This window comes from Xyrauchen texanus, chromosome 16, assembly GCF_025860055.1.
Source record: "Xyrauchen texanus isolate HMW12.3.18 chromosome 16, RBS_HiC_50CHRs, whole genome shotgun sequence".
Taxonomy (NCBI): domain Eukaryota; kingdom Metazoa; phylum Chordata; class Actinopteri; order Cypriniformes; family Catostomidae; genus Xyrauchen; species Xyrauchen texanus.
In genome coordinates this window covers 26,969,995-26,996,641 of record NC_068291.1, presented here as the reverse complement: position 1 = coordinate 26,996,641, position 26,647 = coordinate 26,969,995, and the positions used below count along the sequence as shown (strand labels likewise).

At 38.5% G+C, this 26,647-nt stretch overlaps 1 protein-coding gene and 1 long non-coding RNA gene across 3 annotated transcripts in view; one reads left to right on the top strand and one right to left on the bottom strand.

Annotated features, from left to right (window-relative positions):
• Positions 1-1,682: 1,682 nt before the first annotated feature.
• LOC127657200 (uncharacterized) lies at positions 1,683-3,314 on the bottom strand. Its single transcript, XR_007972253.1, has 3 exons — positions 3,203-3,314; positions 2,684-2,966; positions 1,683-2,540 (listed from the first exon to the last, which is right to left on the bottom strand). It is a non-coding gene; the product is annotated as an uncharacterized LOC127657200 (long non-coding RNA).
• Positions 3,315-3,817: 503 nt separating this feature from the next.
• LOC127657199 (glutamate receptor ionotropic, delta-1-like) overlaps positions 3,818-26,647 on the top strand; it is a 422,482-nt gene continuing 399,652 nt past the window's right edge. For both annotated transcript variants that reach the window (XM_052145889.1, XM_052145888.1), the window contains exons 1-2: positions 3,818-4,185; positions 6,738-6,893. In XM_052145889.1, the coding sequence (XP_052001849.1) occupies positions 4,107-4,185; positions 6,738-6,893 (235 nt within the window). In that variant the 5' untranslated portion in view covers positions 3,818-4,106. The remainder of the gene's footprint in view (positions 4,186-6,737; positions 6,894-26,647) is intronic.

Genomic DNA, 26,647 nt, shown 5'->3' with positions numbered 1-26,647 from the left:
TGAATCCAGATAAAGGACAAAAGGTGCCGCTGTATAATCTTGTTATTTTCAACATTGCTAGTCTACAAATGAACTAAACCAAAACTGATCACATTGGTGATCACAATGACATCTCTTAACCAAACAAATATAATGAAAAGTTAAGCAGTTTAAATAGTTAAGCTGTCAGATCACAGTGACCATTTTCAACACAATGGCTTTATTACAAGAGAATAAAATACATTACATGCATAACACATATTACAGTGGAACACATGAGAGACCTAAACGACAGTGTAAAACAATAATTTTTGCTTATCTAATCAACTTAGGCGCGGGTAGCCTGCTAAAAGCTAATGTTTGTATGCAACATGCTTTACACAGTATGGCAGTGCGCGATCACTACCGTTGACTAAACCAGTGCGTATCATTGACAGCGTCTACAATATGCCTTCAAATACATTGGCATGTGTCAGTAGACCAGACGTGCCACAAATTTCAGTGGCACATGCCTCTAATGACTGGAAATATCACAAATACCACTGGATGTGCCATAAAATCCAGTGGCATGTGCCACAACTTCTAGTGGCACATGTGGTGTGGATCTGTCAGCTCTAACAGCCTCTCAAGAAAAGGGTCTGTCTGCATCCTGCAAGACTACTATTAGATATGCAGAAATGCAAGGTACACCCACTACAAGTTATGCACCCCCCCCCCCCCCTTCAAATTACCAGCAAAATGCTTTAGTCTTGCTTTTTTAGATGACATATGTTTGTTGTATATATTTGTCCCACAGCAAGCCTACACCTATCCCTACCCCTAAACGTAACCCTAACCACAAAGATTACAAATTAAAAGTTTGTACAATTATAAATATACTTAAAAGTCCTATTAAATACAATCATACCGACGTATTACTAGGTGGCGACAGTGAGGGGAAATGTGATGAAAATGAAGAGGAGAAGAAGCTATCGGTATGCTAAGATACTAGGCTAACCTCACTGCTTGTGAGTTAACTGGAGAAAACAGAACAGAAGAATGTTTAATTTAAAAATTTATAAACTAAAATTTATAATTTACAGTGCCTCCGGAAAGTATTCACAGTGCTTCACTTTTTCCACATTTTGTTATGTTACAGCCTTATTCCAAAATTGATTAAATTCATTATTTTCCTCAACATTCTACAAACAATACCCCATAATGAGGATGTGAAAGAAGTTTGTTTGAAATCTTTGCAAATTTATTAAAAATAAAAATGAAAAAAATCACATGTACATAAGTATTCACAGCCTTTGCCACGATACTCAAAATTGAGCTCAGGTGCATCCTGTTTCCACTGATCTGATGGAGAGATCTGAAAATAGCTGTGCACTGACCGTCTCATCCAAGCTGATGGATCTTGAGAGGTCTTGCAACGAAGAATTGGAGAAACTGCGCAAAAATAGGTGTGCCAAACTTGTAGCACAAGTTACACGAAAAGACTTGAGGCTGTAATTGGTGCCAAAGGTGCTTCAACAAAGTATTGAGCAAAGGCTGTTAATACCTATGTACATGTGATTTTTTTTCCCCGTTTTTTATTTTTAATAAATTTGCTAAGATTTCAAACAAACTTCTTTCATGCTGTCATTATGGGATATTTTTTGTAGAATTTTTAGGAAAATAATGAATTTAATCCATTTTGGAATAAATGTGGAAAATGTGAAGCACTGTTAATACTTTCTGGATGCACTGTATAAACCTTTCAGAACAGACCTACCTTGAGCTTTGTGGTTATTCGATGGTATATGCTTCCGTTGAAGCCATCAGTCAGTTATTTCAACTTCATTTATGTACAACTACATTACCCCTGGTCCAGCTGAGAAAGCTTCACAAATCAGAGTCCAACATAGCCCACAAAACATGCCCATGAGCGACCGCATGACACACTGTGAATGACTCAACTAAGTCGGTCTCCCTTCACCCTCAAACTACTTATATATTTGTACATATCAGAATATTTTGCAATAAACTTATATCGTTTCTAGACTAATAATTAACAAACTAAAATCAATAGTTTTATTTATTTCCATTATTTTTTGTATATAATTCCATCATTGGAAATGCATAAAGGGATTGTAGTTTGTGCACTCGTGAAAGAAGTACGCAGTCTTGAACCTTTGTCTTTTTCTCTGATTTAAAAAAAAATGTTTTGCCTCAAAATAAAGTTTTTAATGTTGTGATTCTCATCAGAGCTGGTTGCTTTGGTTCCTAGCTTACAACTCTTAAGCCTATGCAAACATTGTGGGAAAATACTTGTGGAAAGTGAGCAGGCTCTATTGCGCTCTATAGGTGTGGCATATAATTTAAAAGTTATTCTTTGTCATAGTTACATAGTTCAGACAACATGAATCATATAGAGATTGCATAGGATTTTAAAAGTTCTTTAACCAATAGAATCGCTTTGTGATCCAAGGGGGCATTTTTTGGAGTGGGCATGTTGTATAGTGGATGTTGCTTTTCGTCTTGCTTGAGGAAGACAGAGAGTGATTTCCAAATAGCATTTTTTTCTCCCTTGAAGGGCACTTTGGGAAAGAGATGCCATTCAAAGGGTTGTTTCAAACAAAAGTAAAAAATATATATATATTTTCACAAAGGACACTTCCACAAGACTGTTAGCTAAAGGTATATTCACACAATAATACCATGTTTCCTTCAGAGTACCCACCTCAAGTGCTCTGCCCTTCGGAGTAAGTAGGGCATAGGGATGATTACATTCGGTTGGAATTTGCCCAGATACACTTGCCTCGCGCCAAGGAAATACATTTATCCAAGCCACCAGAGGGGCGCTATGGCGCTGTGCACGTCCATGTGATCCGAGCTGACGACCTGATAGCCTTAACCAAACAATTAAGAGATATTTCCGTTAGTATCGTCTCAAGAAATATCCTTTAATTGTAAGGCGAAGATTATCACTCTTCATTGTATATGTAGGGTCCATTCTGAAAAAGCTGTGGAGAGAAAAAAGTATGTGTACATTTCAGAAAGATTAACATTCAAGAAACGTGACTTGAGTGCAATTCACATGAATTTTGACATTTTCGTCTTCTTTTTTTCTTTTTTAGCTATTAGACTTGTGAATTGTTCTATACTTTGTTTGTCCAATAAAAAGCTCGTTAAGCCGTGTAAATGATTTGACGCTAATAAAACAGTCAATCATTCAGTCATTGAATAGATGCAGTCTCACTTCCTTTCGCTGCCGGCTCGATTTTTCCATTCTCAAGTTTTTCAAGCTCCTTGCGAGACTATAAAGACAGTACCGGCTTACTCCAGGCAAACTATATACCGATAGACGAAGCGCTCACGGTTGTTTTATCTTCTCTCCCACTTCTGAGCGTTGCAGTTGCCAGTGTGTCGAACTTCTAAGGAGAATTTGAATCATCCGTTGCAGTAACTTTTCTTTCGCTCTAGCAGCCCTGAGTTTAAAATCAGTGAGGGATTGTGTCGCTCGTTGGTAAATGTTTGAGGAAATTCTCCTTGGTGGTCGGTTGAAGCTGACTTGCCCAGGGCTGAGGTGCGCTAGACCTCCCGCCGTCACCACGCGCTGCTTAACAGCGACTCTCTCCAGCACGAGCGAATTTCATTTCTCCTCAGTTATACCGTTCCGATCTTTGGATTATTCAGTCACGTGGTGGAGCAAAACGAGAAAGACTGAGAGCTTCTAGAGAGTACGCGCGTATGTAGAGAGAGAGAGAGAGAGAGAGAGAGAGAGAGAGAGAGAGAGAGAGAGAGAGAGCTAGACCCCCCCCTCTCTGCGCTGCAGTTAGCAGTATCCAAAACACACTGAGAGCTGGAACGCACGGACCCGTTGCTTTGCCTCGGACCGTGGAACCCCTGTCGTTTCCCTTGCTCTCTCTTTCCGCCCTACCCCTCCTTTTCTGCTTCCCTTCCCCCGAGATCTTCTTTTCCCCGCGAATATACTGTCTCACTTTCAATTTTAATAGATCTCGGAGAAAGATAGACGTGACGCACCCGTGGTTGCCTCTGTATCTCCTCCATTGTGGTCATTCTCGCGCATTTTCTCTCTGTCTGGACCTGGATTTTTGGACCGCCTTGGACGCGTGGATGATACACCGGGGCGAGAACTGGAGATGGAGTTGCTCGTGATCAGCCTCTCCTTATGGATCATGCAGTGCCGCTTGGCTCGTGCGGACTCGATTATTCACATCGGTAAGGCACCCGAAGCAACGTCTCGGACAGACGCGATGAATCATGAATAGCTCTCTTCTAACCGTAAATCGAGTCATTCATTTAAAGAATGAGAAAGTCAGAGGCTTGCACGTTTGACTTTCAATAGAAGAACTCTGTAGTTTATTTGACATTTGATATAGTAGCCTACTCTAACTTGCCCGGAAACATGACCAAACAGGTCCACGAAGTTAGTGCATTTCGGCGTTCAAGAATCATTTCACATTCAAGCATAAGCACACTGGAGACGCATATTATTGGTCTGTTTCAGGGTTAACTTGAGTCATCCCCTCCCCAGCCTTAAGCCTGAACTTTCTGATGAACATGAAGGACATTTTTATTCCATTCAAATGAGCTAAATTGCGCGCGACAAGTCTCTTCTCGTGCCCGCGTGGAGTTCTTACTTAAACGTAAACTTGTACAGATTGTTCAATCATGTTTTCGTTGTAGCACTCGACTGGAAATAAAAAAAAGTCGAGCGGAACCGCTTTATTCAAGAATGTTGGTCTTTAGCAAGCTTGGCAGCCTTTGTGTCTGCATGCAGCATTTCGTCTTCTCCGGCAACTTATGCTTAGAACGGAATTGAGTCTCGCACTCTAATGCACACTTATGCTCAGAAACAGTTTCAAAACACCTGTAATTGCGTTACTTTGAGAAATGTGCTCATATTAGGTCGCGAATACTGCTTCATGCCGAATTTAAATGTGTTTAAATGTTACGTTTTTGCTAAGCTGGTGCCTCTGGTGTTCTTCAGATTGTAAGGAACCGCTCTTTTGTATGCAGTTGATGTACTCTGTCATCCGGTGCGCCTGGCACGACTCAGACCCGCACACAATTACTCAGCGCTCACCACTAAAATCGTCCTCAATTTGAGATGTTTAATTGATATTAATTGATATTTTTATGTTTATTTTTGAAAAGTGGGGTGTTAAGTCAAGTTTAGACACTATATGATTAAGTCACACTTATTATTTATTAATTTTTTTGCAACTTATTGAACACAATTATCCCCGTGGCCTCTTGTTAGGTATACCTGTTTGCCTGCCTTCATAATTCTGCTCATTTTTAGCTTATTTTTTTTTTTGTAACACTTATCAATAAGGTTCCATTCGTTAACATTAGTTAATTTATTATCATGAACTAACAATGAACAAATCATTTTTGTACAGCATTTATTCATTTTCGTTAACCCTAGTATATAAAAACACAATTGTTCATTGTTAGTTAATGTTAGTTCATAGTGCATTAACTCATGTTAACATGTACAACTTTTGATTTAACAATGTATTACTTACTATATGTTTAAATTAACATTAACCAAGATTAATAAATGCTGTAAAAGTAGGATGTATTGTTTATTGTTAGTTCATGTTAACTAATGGTACCTTATTGTAAAGTGTGACCCTTTTTAAACGTAGTATTGCTACTTTTGTGACTATACTTCTATAAGCAGTTTTTTATTTTATTTATCCTGCCATAGATGGTTTTAATAAAACGACAATCTGCAGTTGTGAAAGTCTTGAATTGCGCCCGCCGTGGAGCCTTAGCGGCTGCTATATAATAATATAACATATATACTTATATAAATAATAAAAAACAAAATCCCTGTTTGCATTGCATCTATCTCACCTTTGGTTCCTCAAGCCGACCTGCTCCGAGTATTTTATCACTGTGCCCTGATCCAAATATGTCAAATTTTCGCCGGATCACTGTTTATGATCCAACACAAAGCAGCCTTATTGATTGAACCTAGGCGCGTTATGATTTAATACTAGGCTGTTAAGGACTCGTTAGAGAAACAGCACTCAGTAATTCGAAGTCAAAGTTTAATATGGCCAGGATTAATCTGTGAGCAGCTGAATACAAATGGTAGGCCTATAGGCTACTAAAACAATAACCCTCATTATCAGACTTTTCATTTATTTATCAATAATTCAATTCACAGTTGTCTGGAATGCACGCCCCCGTCCACTTTCTGGGCTACGACGAGTTTCCAAGGACGCCGTGAACTCGTAGTAGGCTAGCTATAGCTACAGTATAATATTTGCTACGTATGCACTGGTCACGTATCCTCTCACCTTGACATGAAAGATCTTCCCTTAGGCTTACAGCCGTGCTGTTCTCCCACAAATTGAACAATGCCCTTGATAAATTAGGGATGCTTATATAATATTTACAACCCTTCTAACACGCGCGCTCTCCATGGTACTGAACATAGGCTACTCCTGAAATGCCGCTAGCTAAACACAGGTGCAAGAAGTTGCTGTGAATTGTAGGTATACGATGTATATGGAGCATCAATGAACCTGAATAGATACGGAGGACATATTTGTTTTCATGACGCTTCTCAGCGCTTTTTTTAACAGTTTGGAAAAAAGATGAAAGACCCACGTGAACATGCTTTCCTGCGTGCTCTATAACATATTTACGGCACGAGATGAATATGAAATAAAATGTCGGAAAACAGTGGAATGTCATTCAGTAAGAACACTAGGCCTATATTAATAGCGTACATTCTCCATTTGGTCCAACAGGTGCTATTTTTGAACAAAACGCCATACGGGACGACGAGGTTTTTCAGCTCGCCATTTCCGACTTGAGTTTGAACGACGACATCCTTCAGAGCGAGAGGATTACCCATTCAATCAAACTCATCGAGCCCAACAACCCCTTCCAGGCGGTACAGGAAGGTGAGTTAGTGACTGGGATCTCTCAGCAATCGATTAACCGAGCCGTTAATCCTACTCTATCTTTATGCCTGATCCATTTGGCCGAGCAGTTACTCGATATCGCTTGACCATTTCACAAGGGTCTGACGTCAGCAGATAGTAGGCCTATAGCTTCAGGTGTGGTATTTCTGTTTATTTGGATGGACCTCCCGAGTTTTTAAGTGGTCACTGCTTTTGTCTTTATTTATTTTTCATTCTCTTTCTCTGTCTTTCACGTACAAGTTCATATTTTGAAACCTGTTCTGAGAGGGTAAAACAAATATAAGTAACTGTATTCCAATGCATTTTGTCATTTTTTTTGTCATATGTTTCATTTAATATTTAGTCCTTTCAGATGGAAAACATTTATACAAATAAATGGTGCGATCCAAAGTGCATTTGAACAGCGGTGAAACACTTTCTTATGTGTTACATTCATACGAGCAGAAGAAATAGAAATAAACCATGTGTAAATTGTCAGCTTTACGCTAAGCTAAAATGCTATTTCTAGACATTTTACATGCACATGTTACCAGACACGATCACATGTATTATCAAGAAAATTCACATTGTATCATAATTTCTTTTTTCAAGTAAGACCTTTGATAATAGTGTGAAAATCATATTCTTGAAAATATTTTTTGTATTGTTTTCCTGTAAAAATATATAAAAAAATTTAAAACATCTGCATAAGATATTTAGGTTTTTCAGAGAATGTGTTTATAACATGTGTATTTTGTCTTACTGTAGGCTACTGGCAGAGTTTGTATAGTCAAAACAAGCAAAAAAAAAAATATACCAGTGTTGAAGAAGTAATCTAAAGTACTTAGATTACGTTATTGACCTTGAGTAATTTAATGGAATACGTTACAAATAACATTTTACAGCATGTATTCTGTAGTGGAATACATTTCAAAAGTTACCCTCCCAACAATGATGGTATCAAGTCTATTCAATTCAGAAATTTTCGTTGCCTTCCATATATGAGCAAACCCTCTGTTAAAGGAATATTTCTGTGATGACGGGAAGTAGGATAAGGTAGACAGGGATGTGTATCCAAAAGCGGGTTTATTAACAAACTGAATAAAATAAACAAACACATGAACAAAAGAACAGTCCTCGATGGGAAAATACAACTAAAGCACGGACGAACATAAAGAAGCTACACGGGTTGGGGGAAACATCCATGAAGGGTAGAACGAACACAAATTAACATCCAGGGAATAAGAAGACCAAGAGTGAACATCAGGGAACGGGAACAGCGAACGTGAAACGACATAAACATTCAACAAACGACAAAGGAACAGGAAAACAAGCGGGTTAAAATCGACCGGACTCGGTGATAACAAAATCACGAACAGGTGCAGACAATTACGCTGTGACAGCGGTGATGAGGAGTGAGGACGAAGGGAAGTGTAGTTCTAACAGAGACAGTGAAACACAGGCGGGCAACAAGGAAGACATGACAGGGAGCGTGTTCGGTGAAACGGAAAACACGGGACGGACAACAAAGAAGAGTGACATGGGACGCGACTGGCGAGAGTGAAACGGAAAACGCGGGGCGGACCACAATGAAAGGTAACATAAACGTGACAGTGAAAACAGAGAACACAGGGATCGTAACAGAAACGCAGGGCGGACCACAATGAAAGGTGACATAAACATGACAGTGAAAACAGAGAACACAGGGATCGTAACAATTCCGGGTTCAATACAAGTCAAGCTCAATCGACAGCATTTGTGGCCAAATGATGATTTCCGCAAAAAAGAATTTCGACTAGTCCCTCCTTTCTTTAAGAAAAGCAAAAATTGAAGATACACTGAGGCACTTACAATGGGAGAGAATGGGGCTAACCTTTGGAGTGTTTCAAGGCAGAAATGTGAAGCTTATAATTTTATAAAAGCACTTACATGAATTTTTCTGTTAAAACGCATGCATTATTTAAGCTGTAAATTTGTTTAAATTGTAATCTTTTAATTTTTACAGTTATTTTAGGGTTTGTTGACTGAAACACATTCTTGCACTCTTCAGAGATGAGGAAGTCGGAGCCAACAAATTTCCACTTTCTCTTGACTTTTATTTTTAAAGCACTTTTCCATGTACCAATGAAAAACATCGACATAAACAAAAATACAGACACATCTCTAACATGTGCCACTCCTCTCTCTGCTCCGGCGGCCTGGACTGCCCTTTTATCCCTCTGACAACTTAGAGATGATTACCCACAGGTGTCAATCTTTATCGTTCTTCCTTTCCCAGCCTCACTCACGACAGACAATGTTTGGCCATCAACACATTGACATTACATCATCATGGCAACAAAGTTGTAAAATTGGCTATAACTTTACACAGAAAGTTTAGGAAGCGATTTTATCACACTAAAATCATAATAACTCATATAATGTCTATGTCTTGTGGCTATACTTTTGAAATAGTGAGTATTTTAAAATTTATGGATTGGTCCCTTTCACTTCCACTGTAAATTCCTCACTGGAACCCAGATTTTAGCTGTTTTTGAAGAAAACGAGGGACGAGTCAAAATTATGTTTTGTGTTAATTAACATAATGCCACAAATTCTGTTGATTTGAGGTTAACTTTTATTGAACCAGCAATAGTCTTTTAATTTATGTGCATCCTGGGATTTTGAAACAAATTACACATAAAATGCTGACATTCTGCCTCTCGTTGTTGGAATCTATCTTTAAAAAGGACAGTATAAAGGGACAGTATAAAGAAAGAGAGAGTGAAGAGATAGAAATGTTTTAAAAGACAATCAGGAAATTAAATTTGCATGCAAAATATGAGAAGGAGCAGCAGGTGATGAGTTTCAGTGCCATGAAGAGAGAAAACAGCAGGAGAGAAAGAGAAAGAGGCTAGTTTGGGAACTGATACCTTTCTGTGTGTTTGTGTGCGGTGGCTGTTTAAGAGTTGAACAGAATTGTATTGTATTTTAATTACATAAACAGTTACTATTGCCAGTAAAATTTCTCATGTTGTGTAAAGTGTCCAGAGTCCAGAATGTTTAGGCATGGCTATGGGAATTATTGCTCATCCTGAGTACATAGAGGGTTGTAAGTCTGTCTGGTTTCCAGGGGCTCTAGAATTGACTAGCCTCCCAGGTTTTGAGTGACAGCTGAGTAGTGATGACCTTTCACTTTGCTCTTTAGCTCACATTCACCCTACTGAGAAGATACTCTCACCTGACAAACAAACACACACACACACACACACACACACACACACACACACACACACACACACACACACACACACACACACACACACACAAACACATGTTTTTGGTCCTCTTCAGAACATCATTGCAAGATTCACCCATTTAACCACCAGTCAATAAAAATGACTTAAGATCCTGTGTGTGAAGATATGACACACAGCATGAGGTTGTGGCTCAGGTGAAAGTGAGTTTGTAAGGGCGTGTGTGATGATTAAATGTGTGCGTTATGTGGGGACCCAGCTGTGTGATTCTCTAACCAGCATTTGTACCCCTGTGGGTATGACTTCTAATTACACTTTACTGCTGCATGACACACACACATGCTCACACACCTCTCTCCCTCCATCTATCATTCACCCACACGAGAACTTGCACATATTTTCACACACACTTGATGTTGGACACGCACACACGGCGGTGCAGAGGTGCATGTGTGTGTGTGTGTGTGTGTGTGTGTGTGTGTGTGTTGTAGGGAATGAGCAGCCCTGAGTGTTTTTCCACTGGAGTCTGAGAGAGTGCATATCAATGAACCTCCACAGGTTTTTAGTGAAAGACAATAATGCAATAGAGCAGATCCCTGTTGTGACGAGTCAAGCTAATGTTTAAGAGTCAAATGTGGCTTTGCCGTGTCCTGCTGTGCTTTTTGGGCAGAAGTGCTGACATATCGAAAAGAGAGTCACCTAAAGGGGAATTGCTTGAGAAGTGTCACATCCTGTGTGGAAACGACTTTAAGTTTCACATTGAGAGTCCCCCTCAGCAGTTTTGCCACCTCTGAACTGTTCCTTTTTTTTTCCCAATTATCTGTCTATACCTTTGCGTGTTATCGCACCTACTAATTTCTTCTTTTCTGTTCAGCCTTTCTGAATCTCACCCCTACAACTTGACAGTGTTGGGTAGATTGCCTCTCAAATGTAATCAAGTACTTATTACAAATTACATGACTAAAATTATTGAAATTAATATGAAACACAGTTTCACAATTATTCAATAATGGAATTTTTCAGATTACACTTATTAGGCAGTAAAATCTAATTACTTTTGGATTAAGAAAACATTTGCTATGTTCGCTATTTGTTAGTTGCTGAGTAAAACAAAGGTGCTTAAAGGATCATGAAAATGTAGATCTATATATCTATGTACAGCATCCATCCATCCATCCATTCATCCATTCATCCATCCATCCACAGTTACTATCTATCTATCTACAGTATCCGCCTGCCCGTCCATCCATTTAGGGCTGGGTATTGATACATCTCTTTAAGGAAACCTGGCATTTCTGTGTACAGCATCTATAAATGAACTCATGTTAAAAGTGCAGTATGTAAGATTCAGAAACCTTTGTTATTAATGACACCTGTGGCCATTAAGTGAACTGCAGCCAGCTACTTGTTGCTCGTGCTCACACTCCACAGGGACGCGAGCGAGCGAGCATCAGCCAAAACAATGATGTAATGTACAAAGAGACTGAATGTGATCCACCGGCATCATGCGTAGAGGACTTTGTTCCGACCAAAACAATACGGATCTACCCCATCCAGAAACCATGGGTTAACAGCGACGTTCGCGCGACACTTAATGCGCGGACCTCCGCTTTAAATCCGGGAATGCGGAAGAGCATAAACAAGCCAGTTATGCCAGTTATCAGAGCAGCCAAACGCCAGTACAGGCACAAAATTGAAGGACAGTTCAACACCACCGATTCTAGAAGTATGTGGCAGGGAATTAACATCATCACAGACTACAAAGGGAATAAAAACTCCGCTGTGAACACCGCTGCCTGTCTCCCGGACGAGCTAAATAAATTGTATGCTCGTTTCGAGGAAAATGACACCACCCTCGCGGATAGAGCACTCCGTCTCTGTTGCGGATGTAACCCGATCCTTCCGTCGGGGAACATCCGTAAAGCCGCGGGTCCAGACGGCATTCGGGGCCATGTCATCACAGTGTGCACGAATCAACTGGCTGGTGTTTTTTTGGACATTTTCAACCTGTCCCTCTCCTTGTCTGTAGTCCCCACATGCTTCAAAACATCCACCATTGTACCTGTACCAAAGCAATCACTTGTTTAAATGACTGGCGTCCTTTTGCTCTGACCCATCATCAGCAAATGCTTTGAGAGGCTAATCAGAGATTACATCTGCTCTGTGCTGCCCAACTCACTGCACCCATTGCAGTTTACCTACCACAACAACCGCTCCAATACAATACAATACACACTGCTCTCTCCCACCTGGAAAAAAGGAACACATATGTGAGAATGCTGTTTGTAGACTACAGCTCAGCATTCAACACCACAGTGCCCTCCAAGCTTGATGTGAAACTCCGGGCTCTGGGCTTAAACAACTCGCTATGCAGCTGGATCCTGGACTTCCTGTCAGGCAGACGTCAGGTGGTTAGAATGGGCAGCAACCTCTCCTCATCACTGACCCTCAACACTGCAGGGCTGTGTTCTCAGCCCACTCCTGTATTCCCTGTACACACAACACATAGCTCCAATGCCATCATTAAGTTTGCTGACGATACAACGGTGGTAGGTCTGATCACTGACAATGATGAATCAGCCTACAGAGAGGAGGTGCACACACTGACACGATGGTGTCAGGAGCACAACCTCTACATCAACGTCAGTAAGACCAAGGAGCTTGTAGTGAACATCAGGAGGAAAGACAGAGGACACAGCCCTATCACCATTAATGGAGCACCGGTGGAGAGAGTCTGCAGCTTCAAGTTCCTCGGTGTCCACATCACTGATGAACTCACATGGTCCATCCACACTGAGGCCATTGTGAAGAAGGCTCACCAGCGCCTCTTCTTCTTGAGATGGCTGAGGAAGTTTGGAATGAACCACCACATCTTCATATGGTTCTATGGTTCTATACCATCACTGTAGAGAACATCCTGACTGGCTGCATCACCGCCTGGTATGGCAATAGCACCGCCCAAAACCGCAAAGCCCTGCAAAGGGTGGTGCGTACTGCCAGATACATCATCGGAGGTGAGCTTCCCTACCTCCAGGACATATATACCAGGCGGTGTGTGAAAAAAGCTTGGAGGATCATCAGAGACTCCAGCCACCTGAGCCATGGGCTGCTCTCACTGCTATCATCAATCAGGCAGTATAACAGCATCAGGACCCGCACCAGCCGAATACATGACAGTTTCTCTCACGATCAATAATCAGCACTGCACATTATTAATCTTATTGTCTCACACTGGACTGTCATAATTATATTCTCTTCACAATACAACTACTGAATATATATATATATATATATACACTGTATATTAATAAATATATGGCTGAATTCAGGGCTGGAATAGTAGTCTGTCTTATTATTTTTTAAATTTGTATTGTATGCTTATTCTATTTTGTGTGTATTGTTTACTGTACGTTGTATATTATTATTGTGTTGTGTAATTATGTGTACATTTGATATGTAAATTGTGTTTTGTAAATATGTTGTTTATTGTAAATTGGTATGTCTCGTCACTGTCATGACTGCTATGTTGCTCAGAACTGCACACGCGACTTTCACCTACTGTGTATATGGTCGTGTGACAATAAAGTGATTTTATTTTATTTTATTTTATTTTGAGGTATCATAATTAAATTAAACAGTTATGATTGTTTTACTACAAACTTTGAGACTAAACAAAAACTACATATCAGCTAACATAGCATACTGATATACACATACACATACAGCTACATACTACCAAACTATACCAGACAGTTTACAGCAGTGGCAGGCCGTGCATTTAAAGTCTAGGCCTTCGGTGTAATTCATGCCATTAAGAAAACACAGTTTCACAATGAATAAGACACTCTATGCCTTTGGGCATCATACATTGTGTTGCAGTTAACTAGTAATACCAATTGACATTTTAAAAACACATCCATGCATGAAAGCCAGAACTTGAAACGACACTTAATGCTCAAGCAAGCCTCATTTTATTTTTGTTTTGTGAAATGAACGTCTCCCAAACAGACATTCAAAAATCATAATTTTTCATTTGAATCTACCAAGGAGGTCTGTAATACCTTGAAAAATCTATCTAATAATATTTGCGATTTAAATGTTGCTTGCAATAAGTTTCGCCAGGGTACACGGTTATGCTGCATTCCATTCAAGTTGGATGAGGGATATTCCTACTTGATATCTCCGGCCATAAATGCATTCCATCCCCGATATTCAGAACTGCAACACTCCTTTTAGCTTAGCAGGGGTTTGACTCTCATTGGAGATGTCTCCTAGCAACCCAACTGATATTCAATGGGCGGTTGTGGCTCAGGTGGTAGAGCAGGTTGACCACTAATTTCAGGTTTAGCGGGTCAATTCCCGACCCACATGACTCCACATGCCGAAGACACTGAACCCCAAGTTGTTCCCAATGGCAGCCGAATATCAGCTCTGCCATCATTGGTGTGTGAGTGTGTGTGTGTGTGTGTGAATGAGTCACAATGTAAAGTGCTTTGGAACTGCTAAGGTTAAAAAAAAGGTGCTATATAAGTGCAGACCAAACAATGCTGCAGCACTAGCATTTGTGCTTCAGGTGTACTATTATCAAAAGAGATTATAATGTTTTTTACACCTGTTTCTGCAGGCGTTTGTTAAACAAGCTTTAATATCATGTAATGTGGAAATGAACTCATTTATCGATATTACTTGAAAAAAAAAAAGTTAATGTTTATCACTTTTTATATCTCCCTGAGTGTCGACATGGTTAGGACATCATGCCCCTGCATCTCAGTGAAATCGGAGTTGAGAATTTCTGCACGAGCCTACAAGTTGTAATTCTGACTTCAAGATGCATTCCATTTCACTTTTCCTAGTAGTAAAATCCGACTTTCCGAGTTGAATAGAACGCAGCACTACTTTTCATAACTTGATCCGACACTGAATGCTCAAGAAGCCTAATTTACACTTAGAAAACTCATGATGTTGCTATAACAATGCAAAAAGCACTGACCGATTTACTTGAAGTGAAAATCAGTCCTCCTGTCCTGTTTAATAAATTAAGCAATCACACGGTCATGCAGAACATCTCGTGTTTTTAAATCCATAAGGATCTCTTTCTCAGTGGTGATGTGGCAGTGACAGCTAGAAGGCCTCGACAGGGACATATCCTAAAGATCACACCCACCAAGAAGAAATAATCAATCTGATTGGCTGATGAATCTGACAATCTCTCATTCATTTGCACTGTTGAAGCATTCTGTGGAAATTCTGAAGGCCTGAGGGGGTGGGGCTCAGACTCATATGCTGCTTCTGCTAACGAGCTTGGCTTGGGGCATGCGATTTGTGAAACAGTTGTCACACTTTGCTTGTAAGCATCAATGAATATATTCTGACTGGATAAATTTTTTCTCTATTTGTTTGTAGATTAATTAAATGTGGAAAGCAATTAAAAATTATTGAGAATGAAAGGATTGAAAATATTTTTTTATTTAGAATGTTAGGCCAGCTGATAAGGCTTTGCTGGCCATAAGAAATTGCCACTGGTTTACAGTTATGTTGCACTATTGTATGTTTTGTATCTGCGTATTTGCTTAAATGTATCCTGTATACCTGACTTTTAGTATAAAGAGTGTTGAAATTGTTTGAAAGTGAGGAAGCAAGGTAGCTTGCAATTCGTCAGCATTAGCAGGCAAGATCAAGTTAGCTAAAATTACACAGATCAATCCTTATGGCAATATATTTCACATGCTTTGCATTTATGTAAGCTTACCTGTCCAATAAGGTTTTGTTTTTTTTGGTCCCTCCAGGAATCACATTACCTGCCGATGTTCACTCTAGTTTTTGCTCGACCACGATCACGTTCCTGCTTAGCCAGACGGGATTCAGTAGATAGATAGATTTTTTTTTTTGACTTACTCAGAGTTTGTGTAAGAGTTGGTGTTGTGCTGGGAGCAGGACGTTTGCTGGATTCCATCTCTAAGTTAACGTTACCTAGTGTTGCAGTTTGTTGTCGCTGTTGAATAGCGGAAGAGAAGAACTGAGGCAAGGCTCTCGGGAGTACACATAAATGTCACATCCTTTGGATTTTCCCGGCAAAAGTGACCCGCTCCCTTCACATGACTATCAGTCTACAGGCTTTAATAGGCAACCTACAGTAGAAAGTCTAGGAAGGGCTAATTTGTAAGTTGCTTTACAAGCCGTTCACACATTGGTAGAAAAAGGCGAATATTACATGACATTTTTTACATATTGCATCTTTAACGAGAAAGATTGAAATGGCTTTATTTCATATGTGCCATGCATGATTAGGATTAAAAAAAATTTTTATCAACAACTGACTGCAAAGAATGGAAAGGGTATTAAAAGAGACATTATTCAAAGACAAATGGATAGCGTAGATCTCGTCTTTGGACACACATGGAACAACTTTTACTCTCAACATGCAGTGAAAGGATCTCGTTGCTGAATACTCCACCACTATACTACACAATTAATTCTCTAGTGAGTGAAATCTAAACATTTACCAGCAAGACAGATTTCTCCTTAATTCTTTCCCCTGTCTCCTCCTCTCTTTATTTTGTCTCTTTATTTCAGTCATCATTTGCTTTTGGATGGATTTAGGTTGCTTATTAAGTTACCTGTTATGTCAAATCACCAGTTATTGAAAGAGTTATGGAGTGAATCTCAAGCATGTTCTAAAATGAAAAAGTCAGAAAAATATACACTCCCAAAAGTGTCTTCATGAGGTTGATGGTGGTTATTTTATTTTGTGATTGTGCTTGAAATGTTTGTAAATAGAACATTTGGTACAAGTTGGCTAAAAGTCATGGGTTACATTTTGTTACATTGTCCCATTCTTGCAAACTGCAGTTATCATCAAGGTGGGCTTTTAGGACACTCTTCACCAAATTGCTCTTGCATCACTTGACAGTTGCTTAGAGCAGCTTTACACAAGTCTGTAAGTCACAAGTCTTGGTTCCTTTTAAAACTCTTAGAGATAACTTTTCCAGGCAGCTATAAAAGAATGATACACACTGTAGGTCCTGTAATTCTTTCTCTCCATCTTTCTTTCTCATGCTCACACTTCTCTCTCTTATCTAAAGCTGAGTCAGGAGGAGGACTTAGTTAGCAATTCACATTCTGATGTGCCCTTTCAAAATGGCAGCTTGTCTACTCCGGGTCCCCTGTGCAGCCACGGCCAGTGTCTCATATTAATGAGATCCAAAATGGCCACTGCCAGTATCTTAGTTTCTTCCTTACTATATTCTGAGCCTCAAATCAATGGACATCTCATTCATATCAGATCACAGATGTCTGTGGACCTCAAATGGGAAACAGTATGTCACAATGACAACAATGGCTGGTATATTATGAGTCTCAAAAACGAGAGCTGGAAGGTTGCCTAATTTAATTTCACACAAAGTTATTTTTTTTCTTTCTAAGTATGGCCAGTGCTATGCCTTGGCATAATTCTGTTCTTCAATCTCAGCCTAGTGACCTTGTGAATCAACACAGCTGAGTTTAGTAAATAAAGTAAATTAGAAGTCATCTCTGTTTAACTCTGATGTTAATTCACCTTAATAGTTTGTTTTTGTTTTGTAGTCAAAATCTTTTATTAGTCATCCTTTAACAGAAATATTTTTATCCAAAGCAACTTGCTATAATTTTTTTAGTACTACTAGGACAGTCCACCAGGAGCAAGCAGGGGTGACATGCCTTGCTCTTGGGCACAATGGTTGTAGCACATGAATCTTGCCTGAGGATTAAACCAGCAACCTCTTGAGTACCTGCTCAGATGTTGAATCACAAAGTCACAGTACCCCCACTTTCAGTTCTGATAAGTGTTTCAAGGAATAGTTCACAAAATAAGTCATTATTTACTCACCCTAATGTTGCTCTAAATCTCTATGTCTTTCATCTTCACAGGGTCTACCATTTAATGGATGTGAATTGATACTCCAGTCTGTCAAAAGTTGAAAAAGGATGAATAAATAACCATAAAACCAAAGTAAAAATAATCAATAAAACTCATCCATTATATTCCAAGCCTTCTGAAGCAATGCAATCACTTTGTGTGATGAGCAGGACATAATTTAAGCTGTTATTCACCCTGAGAAGACTTTTTAAATTTTACTTTTTAATTTGTTTTCCTGAAGGTCATATGGGTCTGGAGCATTAGTTTACTGGAGTAAATAATGACAAAATTTAAATTTTCGGTTGAACTATTCTTTGAAGAATTCCAATGTAAACTTTACAATACAATCCTAAACAAAATTATGAGGACACATAAAGGACTGAAAATGACAGAGTCTCTGTGCACGTGAAGAAAAAGCTTAGGCCTATCGTGGCATTCAGCACCATGGGCTCTATGTAAACAGCATGCTTGATTAAAGTACGAATATAGATAGATCCCTGTTAAATTAGAGCATGCTCTGGAGAGATTGGTTGGTCAGATCCACTCCAGCCATGAGCCTCTCTGATCTTTGTTGAGTGACCAGGTTACTGGCCATGAACTGCCATGACACTTACAATGAATGAAAAACAACCATCAGATAATTAGCTGCCTGAAGAAAATAGATTTCTTTCTCTCTCTCTCTCGCTCTTCATCGCCCTCCCCTTCTCTCTCTGTCTTTCTTTCTTTCTCTGTCTTTAACAAGAGCAGTAACCTGACATGCTTTCATTAAGCAGATTTGCATTGCATGGTTATTAAGCAAAATGGATTATAATTGTCTCTGTTTTGGTGTGGTCTGGGTAAGGGGGTGGGTGGTGGGTGGAGTTTGTGGTTAGAGTCACATGTTATGCTGAGAGAGTAAAAGGTCAGAGACAATGAGCAGCCAGTGTAGTCCTGATGGAGAAAACACTCCATTCTGCAGGATGAGGGAAATTTTCTTCAAATTGGAGAAAAATGTGCCCTTTTTGTGGCTCAAGGTGAAAAAATGTCCATCCAGCACATGTTCTCAGAAAATTCTCAGTATAAGTACCATCAATCAATGTGTGCACAGCTATTAAAGATCATTTTTTATATCAGGGTTTACATATATGATACATTCCTGATATTCAATATTTTGAACAATCATCTAATCAAAAACATCGCCATCACAACTGCATTATGTCCCGCGTATTTCTCCTGGAACTTTTAACGACCAACCAAACTTGATTATCATCTCAAATTTATTTTAGATTCAAAATGCAAATTTATATTTTCTGAAGAAGCAGTAAATACTATCCAAGTTAAAGAGTGTTAGATTTAAAATATTTAAACTTTTTATATATATTTATTTCATTTGGTAGTTTATTTTTTTTATTTAATGATTTTTGTTTTGGTAAAATTTTTTTAAATGTAATGCTTTTTTCGTTTGGTAATATATTTAATTGAATACAGGGGATTTTGCCTGCATTTTTTTCAAAAGTAGACTAAACAGTAATTTAATAGAATTGGGCTGTAAGTGTTCCAAAAAAAAAAAGAAAAAGCACGCTGAAGCTTTTCACCTAGTATTGTGTATTTATTCTTAATTTAAAACATCTTTATACACAGAAATTATATGTTTTTTATTTTGTGGGCTAATTCCGTGACTGCTGTCTATTATTTTGAATGGTGTGGAAAAGAAACTTTAATAAATAAACGGATGGATACTGTGAATAAATTAATCGCAAACAGTGACCATTCATTTGTTCAACGTGCACAAGATATTTGTGTTGGCACTCCTGGATGTGTCACATTTGCAGATCGGCTCTATATGCCGTAAAGATCAATCCATAATCATGTATAATAAATTGCTTTTCAATACTGTTGTCATGATTAACACAGGCTAACGATTGGGGCAAACTCAATTTTATCGACATTAAGTGTTTCCAAATTTATTTTTTCTTGATATTTGATGTATCGACATAGAGTTAAATAGAAAAATATTATGTCGACATTTGTGACATTTTATCGATAATGTGCGTTTCCATCAGCTTTATTTTGATGCGCTAAAATTTTTTCGCAAAAATCCTTGGATGGAAACGTCGTTATTGAGTGTGTTTACATGCACGTTCTTACCAAGTGTGCCGCACAAGTCCTCAAAAGTGAAGCCAAAACGTCTCGATCAACCCCCCGTGACTGGTCCTAATATAGGTCATAAACCCCGCCTCCCCATGTTATTCAACAGGACGTGAGACCAACTAAACAATTAAATTACATTTCACATATCTTTTTTCCAAAGATAGTTTCTGTCATTTACTGTAGTTTCTATCACGTTGATGTAATTTCAAGTGTTTGTTTTCAAAATAAGTTTGTTTTTATTTGGTTATTTGATGCTATAAAAACGGTGCTGTGACATCATGATTGACAGCTGACAGGTTCTCTGAGCGAAGTAGTCACTGAAGCACCAACAGACTTTTTTTCGGGATCTTCGGAGGACTGAGGAGATTGGAGCTTTAAATTTAATATCTAAATTTCTATAATTAATTATTTCACACTGTCATAAGTCAAAATTCAAAAGTGTGCTTGCGATTGATTCAGTGAGAGTGAGGGCGGGGCCTTGATAGAAAGCTTTACTTTCTGCTCACTACTGCGCAGGTCTGGTCCCGAAATCGCAAGTGCGCAGACTCAAGTCCCAAGATGTCAGCGCCATATCGGAACACTGGCGGCTTCATTTCTCACCAATGGAAAAGAGCGAAGGGGCGTCGTCCATCTTTTTTTACAGTCTATGGTTCTTACATGCATATTAGTTATGCTTAATTAGCTGACAAGTGACAATGCGTGTGGTCATGTAACAAAATATACCTTGTTCCTTTATTGGTGGAAAGGCCATAGACGGCTTATGAATAACCTGGTCGACACGGGTAGATTTAAGCCCATCATGTCAATTTCGCGTTCAATGTAAACACCTTACCCGGTGTTCTTCTGGCTCATCCAATGCAAGCACGTGTTGATTGCTGAGCGCATGCCTCTTCACGGTTTGACTGAAACTCCCATTTTATCTAATTGGTCAACCCACCCCGTCTTCTGTACTGCCTTAATCATCCAGAATTAGAGTTGGGATTGCTCTGCAAATTTGTCTCAATTTTCATTAAATATTGTCCCGACCCGAACCACCACTAACTGTAACCTATGCATGCCATATGTATTACAATCTTGCTGCTTGTCACAAAAAAACCAAATGCTAAATTAATGTTTAGGCATCATGAATGGATTGGAGTGGACATCAAATTCTAATAGCTAAGATTTGGACACAAGGTCCGTCGGGACGGGACATGGTGTGTAAAATCAGGACTGTGCCTGTTATTGGGATGTCTATTCACCATCTCCATAAGTGCAATGTTAATTTCTGCAAGCCATAGATTTTTTATAGAGTGTGCTGCCGACGTAATTGCCTCAGCCTTGATGTCAAAAAATAATTTAACTTGTGTTAACTCATATTAACTCTTGGGGCTTTAATACAAAGTGACGCAACTTTTTTAAAATACATTTATTGATGGTATGTGGCACTACAGTCACTACAAAATCATACAATGTTATTAAAAATAAAAATAACATATAACAGACCAACTCCCAATCAGCATATGGCCAAGTGATGTAGCTTGCGATGTCTCACACACTGTCCATTAGAGGCACCTTGCAACAACACCATGCTGAACCAAGCAGCAAGATTCTAATACATATGGCATGCATAGTTTACAGTTAGTGGTTCAGGACAATATTTAATGAAAATTGAGACAAATTTGATGAGCAATCCCAACTCTAATTCTAGTTGAAGGCAGTAGGATACATTAGAAGGGACAAGTTGACCAATCAGATGAAAGTGGCGTTTCAGTGCCGCTTACATGTGTGTATCAAATATCGAGGCGTGAATAAATTAAATAAAAAACTGAAGGAAAACTAAAATTGAGCCTCCCCCAATCTCGTTTATTTCTTTTTTAAATAGAAAATTAAATGGTCAACAGGAAATTCGTTTGTATCTGCTTATTTTATTTATCAGTGTTAAAACCAATAAAGTAAAATCAACAACACATTTTTGGATTAAAAAAGAAAAAGGAATGGATTCAAATGTACATGGACCCGGGACACTGTGTGTTTTGATTAATTGAGTTCACTAATATGTGGCTTGAATATTTGATTTGCACATCTGGGTGGACCTGAATCACCCCTTTCTTCTGATTGATCAACCTGCAGCATCGTCTTCCTCAATGCTGTAAGACAGAATAAAAGTTCTCTGCTATTTAATTGTTCAGATGATTTCATCTCAGTTATTTTTAAATTCTTTACTATTTATTCTCCTAAACTCACCACATTTATAGCAGCTGAGCTATCTTTCTCATCATGTAGTCAGATTTTTCAGACAGCCCTACACATAAACCTGCTGTCTTTGACATTGCTCCGGTTTGAAAAGGCATGGTTTTAAATGAGATAATGAAAATAACCATACTTTCATAAGACTATTTAAGCATATGCCTACATTGTAAAGCCATAGGCTTATGTTTAACTGTGGGGTAAATTTAGTTTTAGGTTCGATATTCATTGGATATTTGAATATACTTATTTTCACATTAAAAAGTTTGTAGAAAGTTTCCAGTAGATAGAAAGAATTACTACTGGTGAGATTTTTTACAGTATGTACAATAATATAGTATTATTATTGAGTATTATTAGATGAACTAAAATTCACCAAAATATTATTTTCACATTCCAAAGGTTGTAGTAAGTTCCCAGCAGATAGACTGACTTTCTACAGGCGAGCTTTTTACAGTTAGTCAGTCTATCCACTGGGAACTTAAAATAGCCTTTGGAATATGAAAATAAAATTTTCAAGAATTGTTATTATATTTATCCTAATTAACCTAATACTGTACTCATATTATTGGATTTACTGTTATAATGTCACCTGTCGTGAATCAGTCTATCTACTGGGAAGTTACTATAACCTTTGGATTGTGAAATAACATTTTGGTGAATTTTAGTTTTTTTTTAATAATCAAAGTGTCCTCATTAATGGACTGACGGTAAACATCTAATCTGTAGTATGTCAGTCTATCCACTGGGAACTTGCTATAACCTTATGAATGTGAAAATAAAATTTCTGTCCTTTTCTGCATATTGTGGTGCCGTTTGTGTTTTGAGTTCATGAAGACTCTTATGTTCACTTCAACTGCCAACAACAGAACTCTTATGATGCTTACAAAGCTGAGACATTATTCTTCTCACTGTATCTGCTCCAGTATGGGGAAAAAATGCTGGACTGTGTGTAGATCACTCAGGGGATGATCTATGATAATAGGGTGGAGTCTGCACCCGTCGGGGGTGAGGCCTGCTTTAACGTGACGTCACTTTAGAGCAGAAATGAAAACCATTCATTTTATACAAATTCATTTTGTTTTTGATATATAGAAATATAAGAAAGAGGAGTGGGTGAACTTTTAACATTGTAGGGTGGTTGTGTACACACACTGCCGACTCATTTATGTGGAGTGGTGGTGGTGTAGTGGTCTAAAGCACATAACTGGTAATCTGGTAATCAGCAGGTCGCTGGTTCGATCCCCACAGTCACCACCATTGTGTCCTTGAGGTTGCTCCGGGGGGATTGTCCCTGTAATAAGGGCTCTGTAAGTCACTTTGGATAAAAGCATCTGCCAAATGCTTAAATGTAAATGTAATGTACAAACACCATGTAAAAGTTAATTTTGCATAATAGGTCCCCTTTATGTAGGCTAATTAATGAAAGCTCATTGGAGCATTTTCAGTCATAATTATGCAGCCACACCAACTGACAGTTCTAAGTACAGTGTTTTATGCCTGTATATTGTTATATACCACTTATATTAATATACTATAAAATCTGAGAAATCAGTGTGAGAAATCTTTTCAAAAACCGAGAAAATGAATATCCAAAAAGTATCAAACCTAAATCTAACTTTATCCTACTCTGGGAACTTAGGTGTGTGGGACATGCTCATCATGGAAATTATGCTAAAGGAAGTTCATGAAAGCTTTAAAATTAATTTAAAGTCGGCAATTACACATAGCCTTCACATTTCAAAATGTTCACATTCACAGACCACATTTCAAAAACTGCAAGATCTTGTAGATTTACACTCTACAATATCAGGAAGATAAGACCCTTCCTCTCTGTACATGCCACACAACTGCTCGTTCAGTCCCTTGTCATAACTAGACTGGACTACTGTAACGCTCTCATTGCAGGCCTTCCTGCATGTGCTATTAGACCTCTCCAAATGATCCAGAATGCAGCAGCACGTCTGGTCTTTAATGAACCTAAGAGAGCACATGTTACACCACTCTTTGTCTCTCTCCACTGGCTGCCGGTTCATGCCCGCTTTTAAATTCAAGGCCTTGATGCTGGCATATAAAACCGTCACTGGGTCTGCTCCAGCATACCTTAAAACATTTATGCAGAGCTACGTTCCCACCAGAAGCCTGCGGTCGGCTAAGGAACGTCGCCTTGTCGTACCAAAACAAAGAGGCACCAAAACACTTTCCCGGACTTTCAGTTTCATCATACCACGGTGGTGGAATGACCTTCCCAACTCAATCCGGGAAGCTAACTCACTCTCTATCTTCAAAAAACGGCTAAAAACACATCTTTTCCAAAAGCACTTAACCGGTCAATAAAAAAAAAAAAAAAAAAAAATATATATATATATATATATATTTACATTTCTTGTTGCACTTAAATCTGTTTTGTATACTATTATGATGATAGTGAAACTTTGTAATATGGCACTTTTTGTACCACTGTCACCCTAAGATGATTCGCTGATGTTCTTCCTCTTTTGTAAGTCGCTTTGGATAAAAGCGTCTGCCAAATGAATAAATATAAATATAATATAAATATAAATATTTGTCTGATAATAAAATGCACACAAAACTGCTGAGTATGCGACCCAGTAGGTAAAGTCCACCCATATTCCCATTCAAAAACATGATATCGGAATGATCTGATGTTGAAATTAGCACTCTTCGCTGCCATGTAAATACTTCTTTTCTTATATTAAATATTACATGTAATAATATCTTCCAATTCATTTGCTATTATTATTATTATTATTAATCATTTGTTATTTACTCTTGTAGCTGTTATTATTCTCTGGCATGAATGCTCACCTTTCTTGCATGCACACTACATTAAGTCTGTATATTCCCTGAACTGCATCTTGCTTTCATTTCACTGTAATATGAAAATATGAAAATAAACCAATTCTTTCAGTACTCTTTGATGATTTCTCATTTAAAAAAAAGCACTAAACACTGATGTCAATTTAAAACGCTTATTCAAAGCAATAAAACTATAGCTGCCTTAGACTAATTATTATGAGAAGAAGTGTCCCGACTGTAAGTCCAACATGACGCTGTACATGACTTGTAAGATCGGAACTGTCCCTGGTTTTAATGTGATGTCTGGTCACCCTAAATGCGACTGCCATAAATGTAATAATTGTCATAAAACATTTGTCATAAATGAATAAAACAATTTGTGTGGCAAGAAGGATAACTGTGAGAAGACATTTGGCATAGAGAGCGAGGGATTAATCTTAATAAGCATCTTAATAATATATGTGTGTGTGTTTTTGTGTGTGTGTGTGTGTGTGTGTGTGGGGGTGGGGGTGGGGGGGTCGGGTTTCGGTGGTTTACGAGGACATTTTTTTAGGTTACAAACTGGTAATTACCAAATGATGTACTTGCAACACATTATTACCATGGATATTCCATATCAGAGCAACCAAAGAATCTCAGCTGAAAAAACGCTGCTCATCCATAACGCTCTCAAGAGCTCACAGTGGGCGTTTTCAAAAGAGCACCTGGCATTTTCAGCTGCAAAAAAGCCTTTGTTGGCACACGGCCTTACAGTTTATTGATAGTCCATCACCTGTTCCAAAGCTGAGGTGCAAGATATTTTATTTTGAACAGCAAGAATATTCTAAAAGAGCAGGGTGCCAACGATGGAGTCACACTTGGAACAATTGTGCCAAGTTTTATGTCAAGTTTCATGCAGTGGACTCCACTGCATCAGCAGCAACAGTCAAGCGACAGGCTTTGTTCCATATTGGTGCACATTGTGCATTTGAACTATTGTATACCCTGCGGGCAGGACCCTTAGAGATGGCATCCATTAGATCCTTTGAAGCAGTTATGTTCAATGTGTGAGCTTTACTCCATTGGTGAGGTAGTAAGAAATAATCTATTTTTAAAGAAAATCTAGTTCATTTTATGTGCATAAAACAATAGAAACATTACATGAACAAACAGTTATGAACCTGAAATCAACAGCAATGGCATTGTTAGATCAAAGCTAACACTTCAAAATTATGACACACTTATTTTGAACTGCTATTCCTTAGCTGAGGTCCATATCTTACTGTTGTCACGTAAAAGGAGCACATGCTCAGAATGTTCATCTTTGAGTCTATTGCGCTTCGGGGGAAGCTGTTGCCTTGTTAATGTGTAATCATGTAATCTATAAAGTAACTGTAATCCGATTACAAGTATTTAAAAATGTCAATAAATTCAATAACAAGTGCTTGATTTATGTAATCTGATTA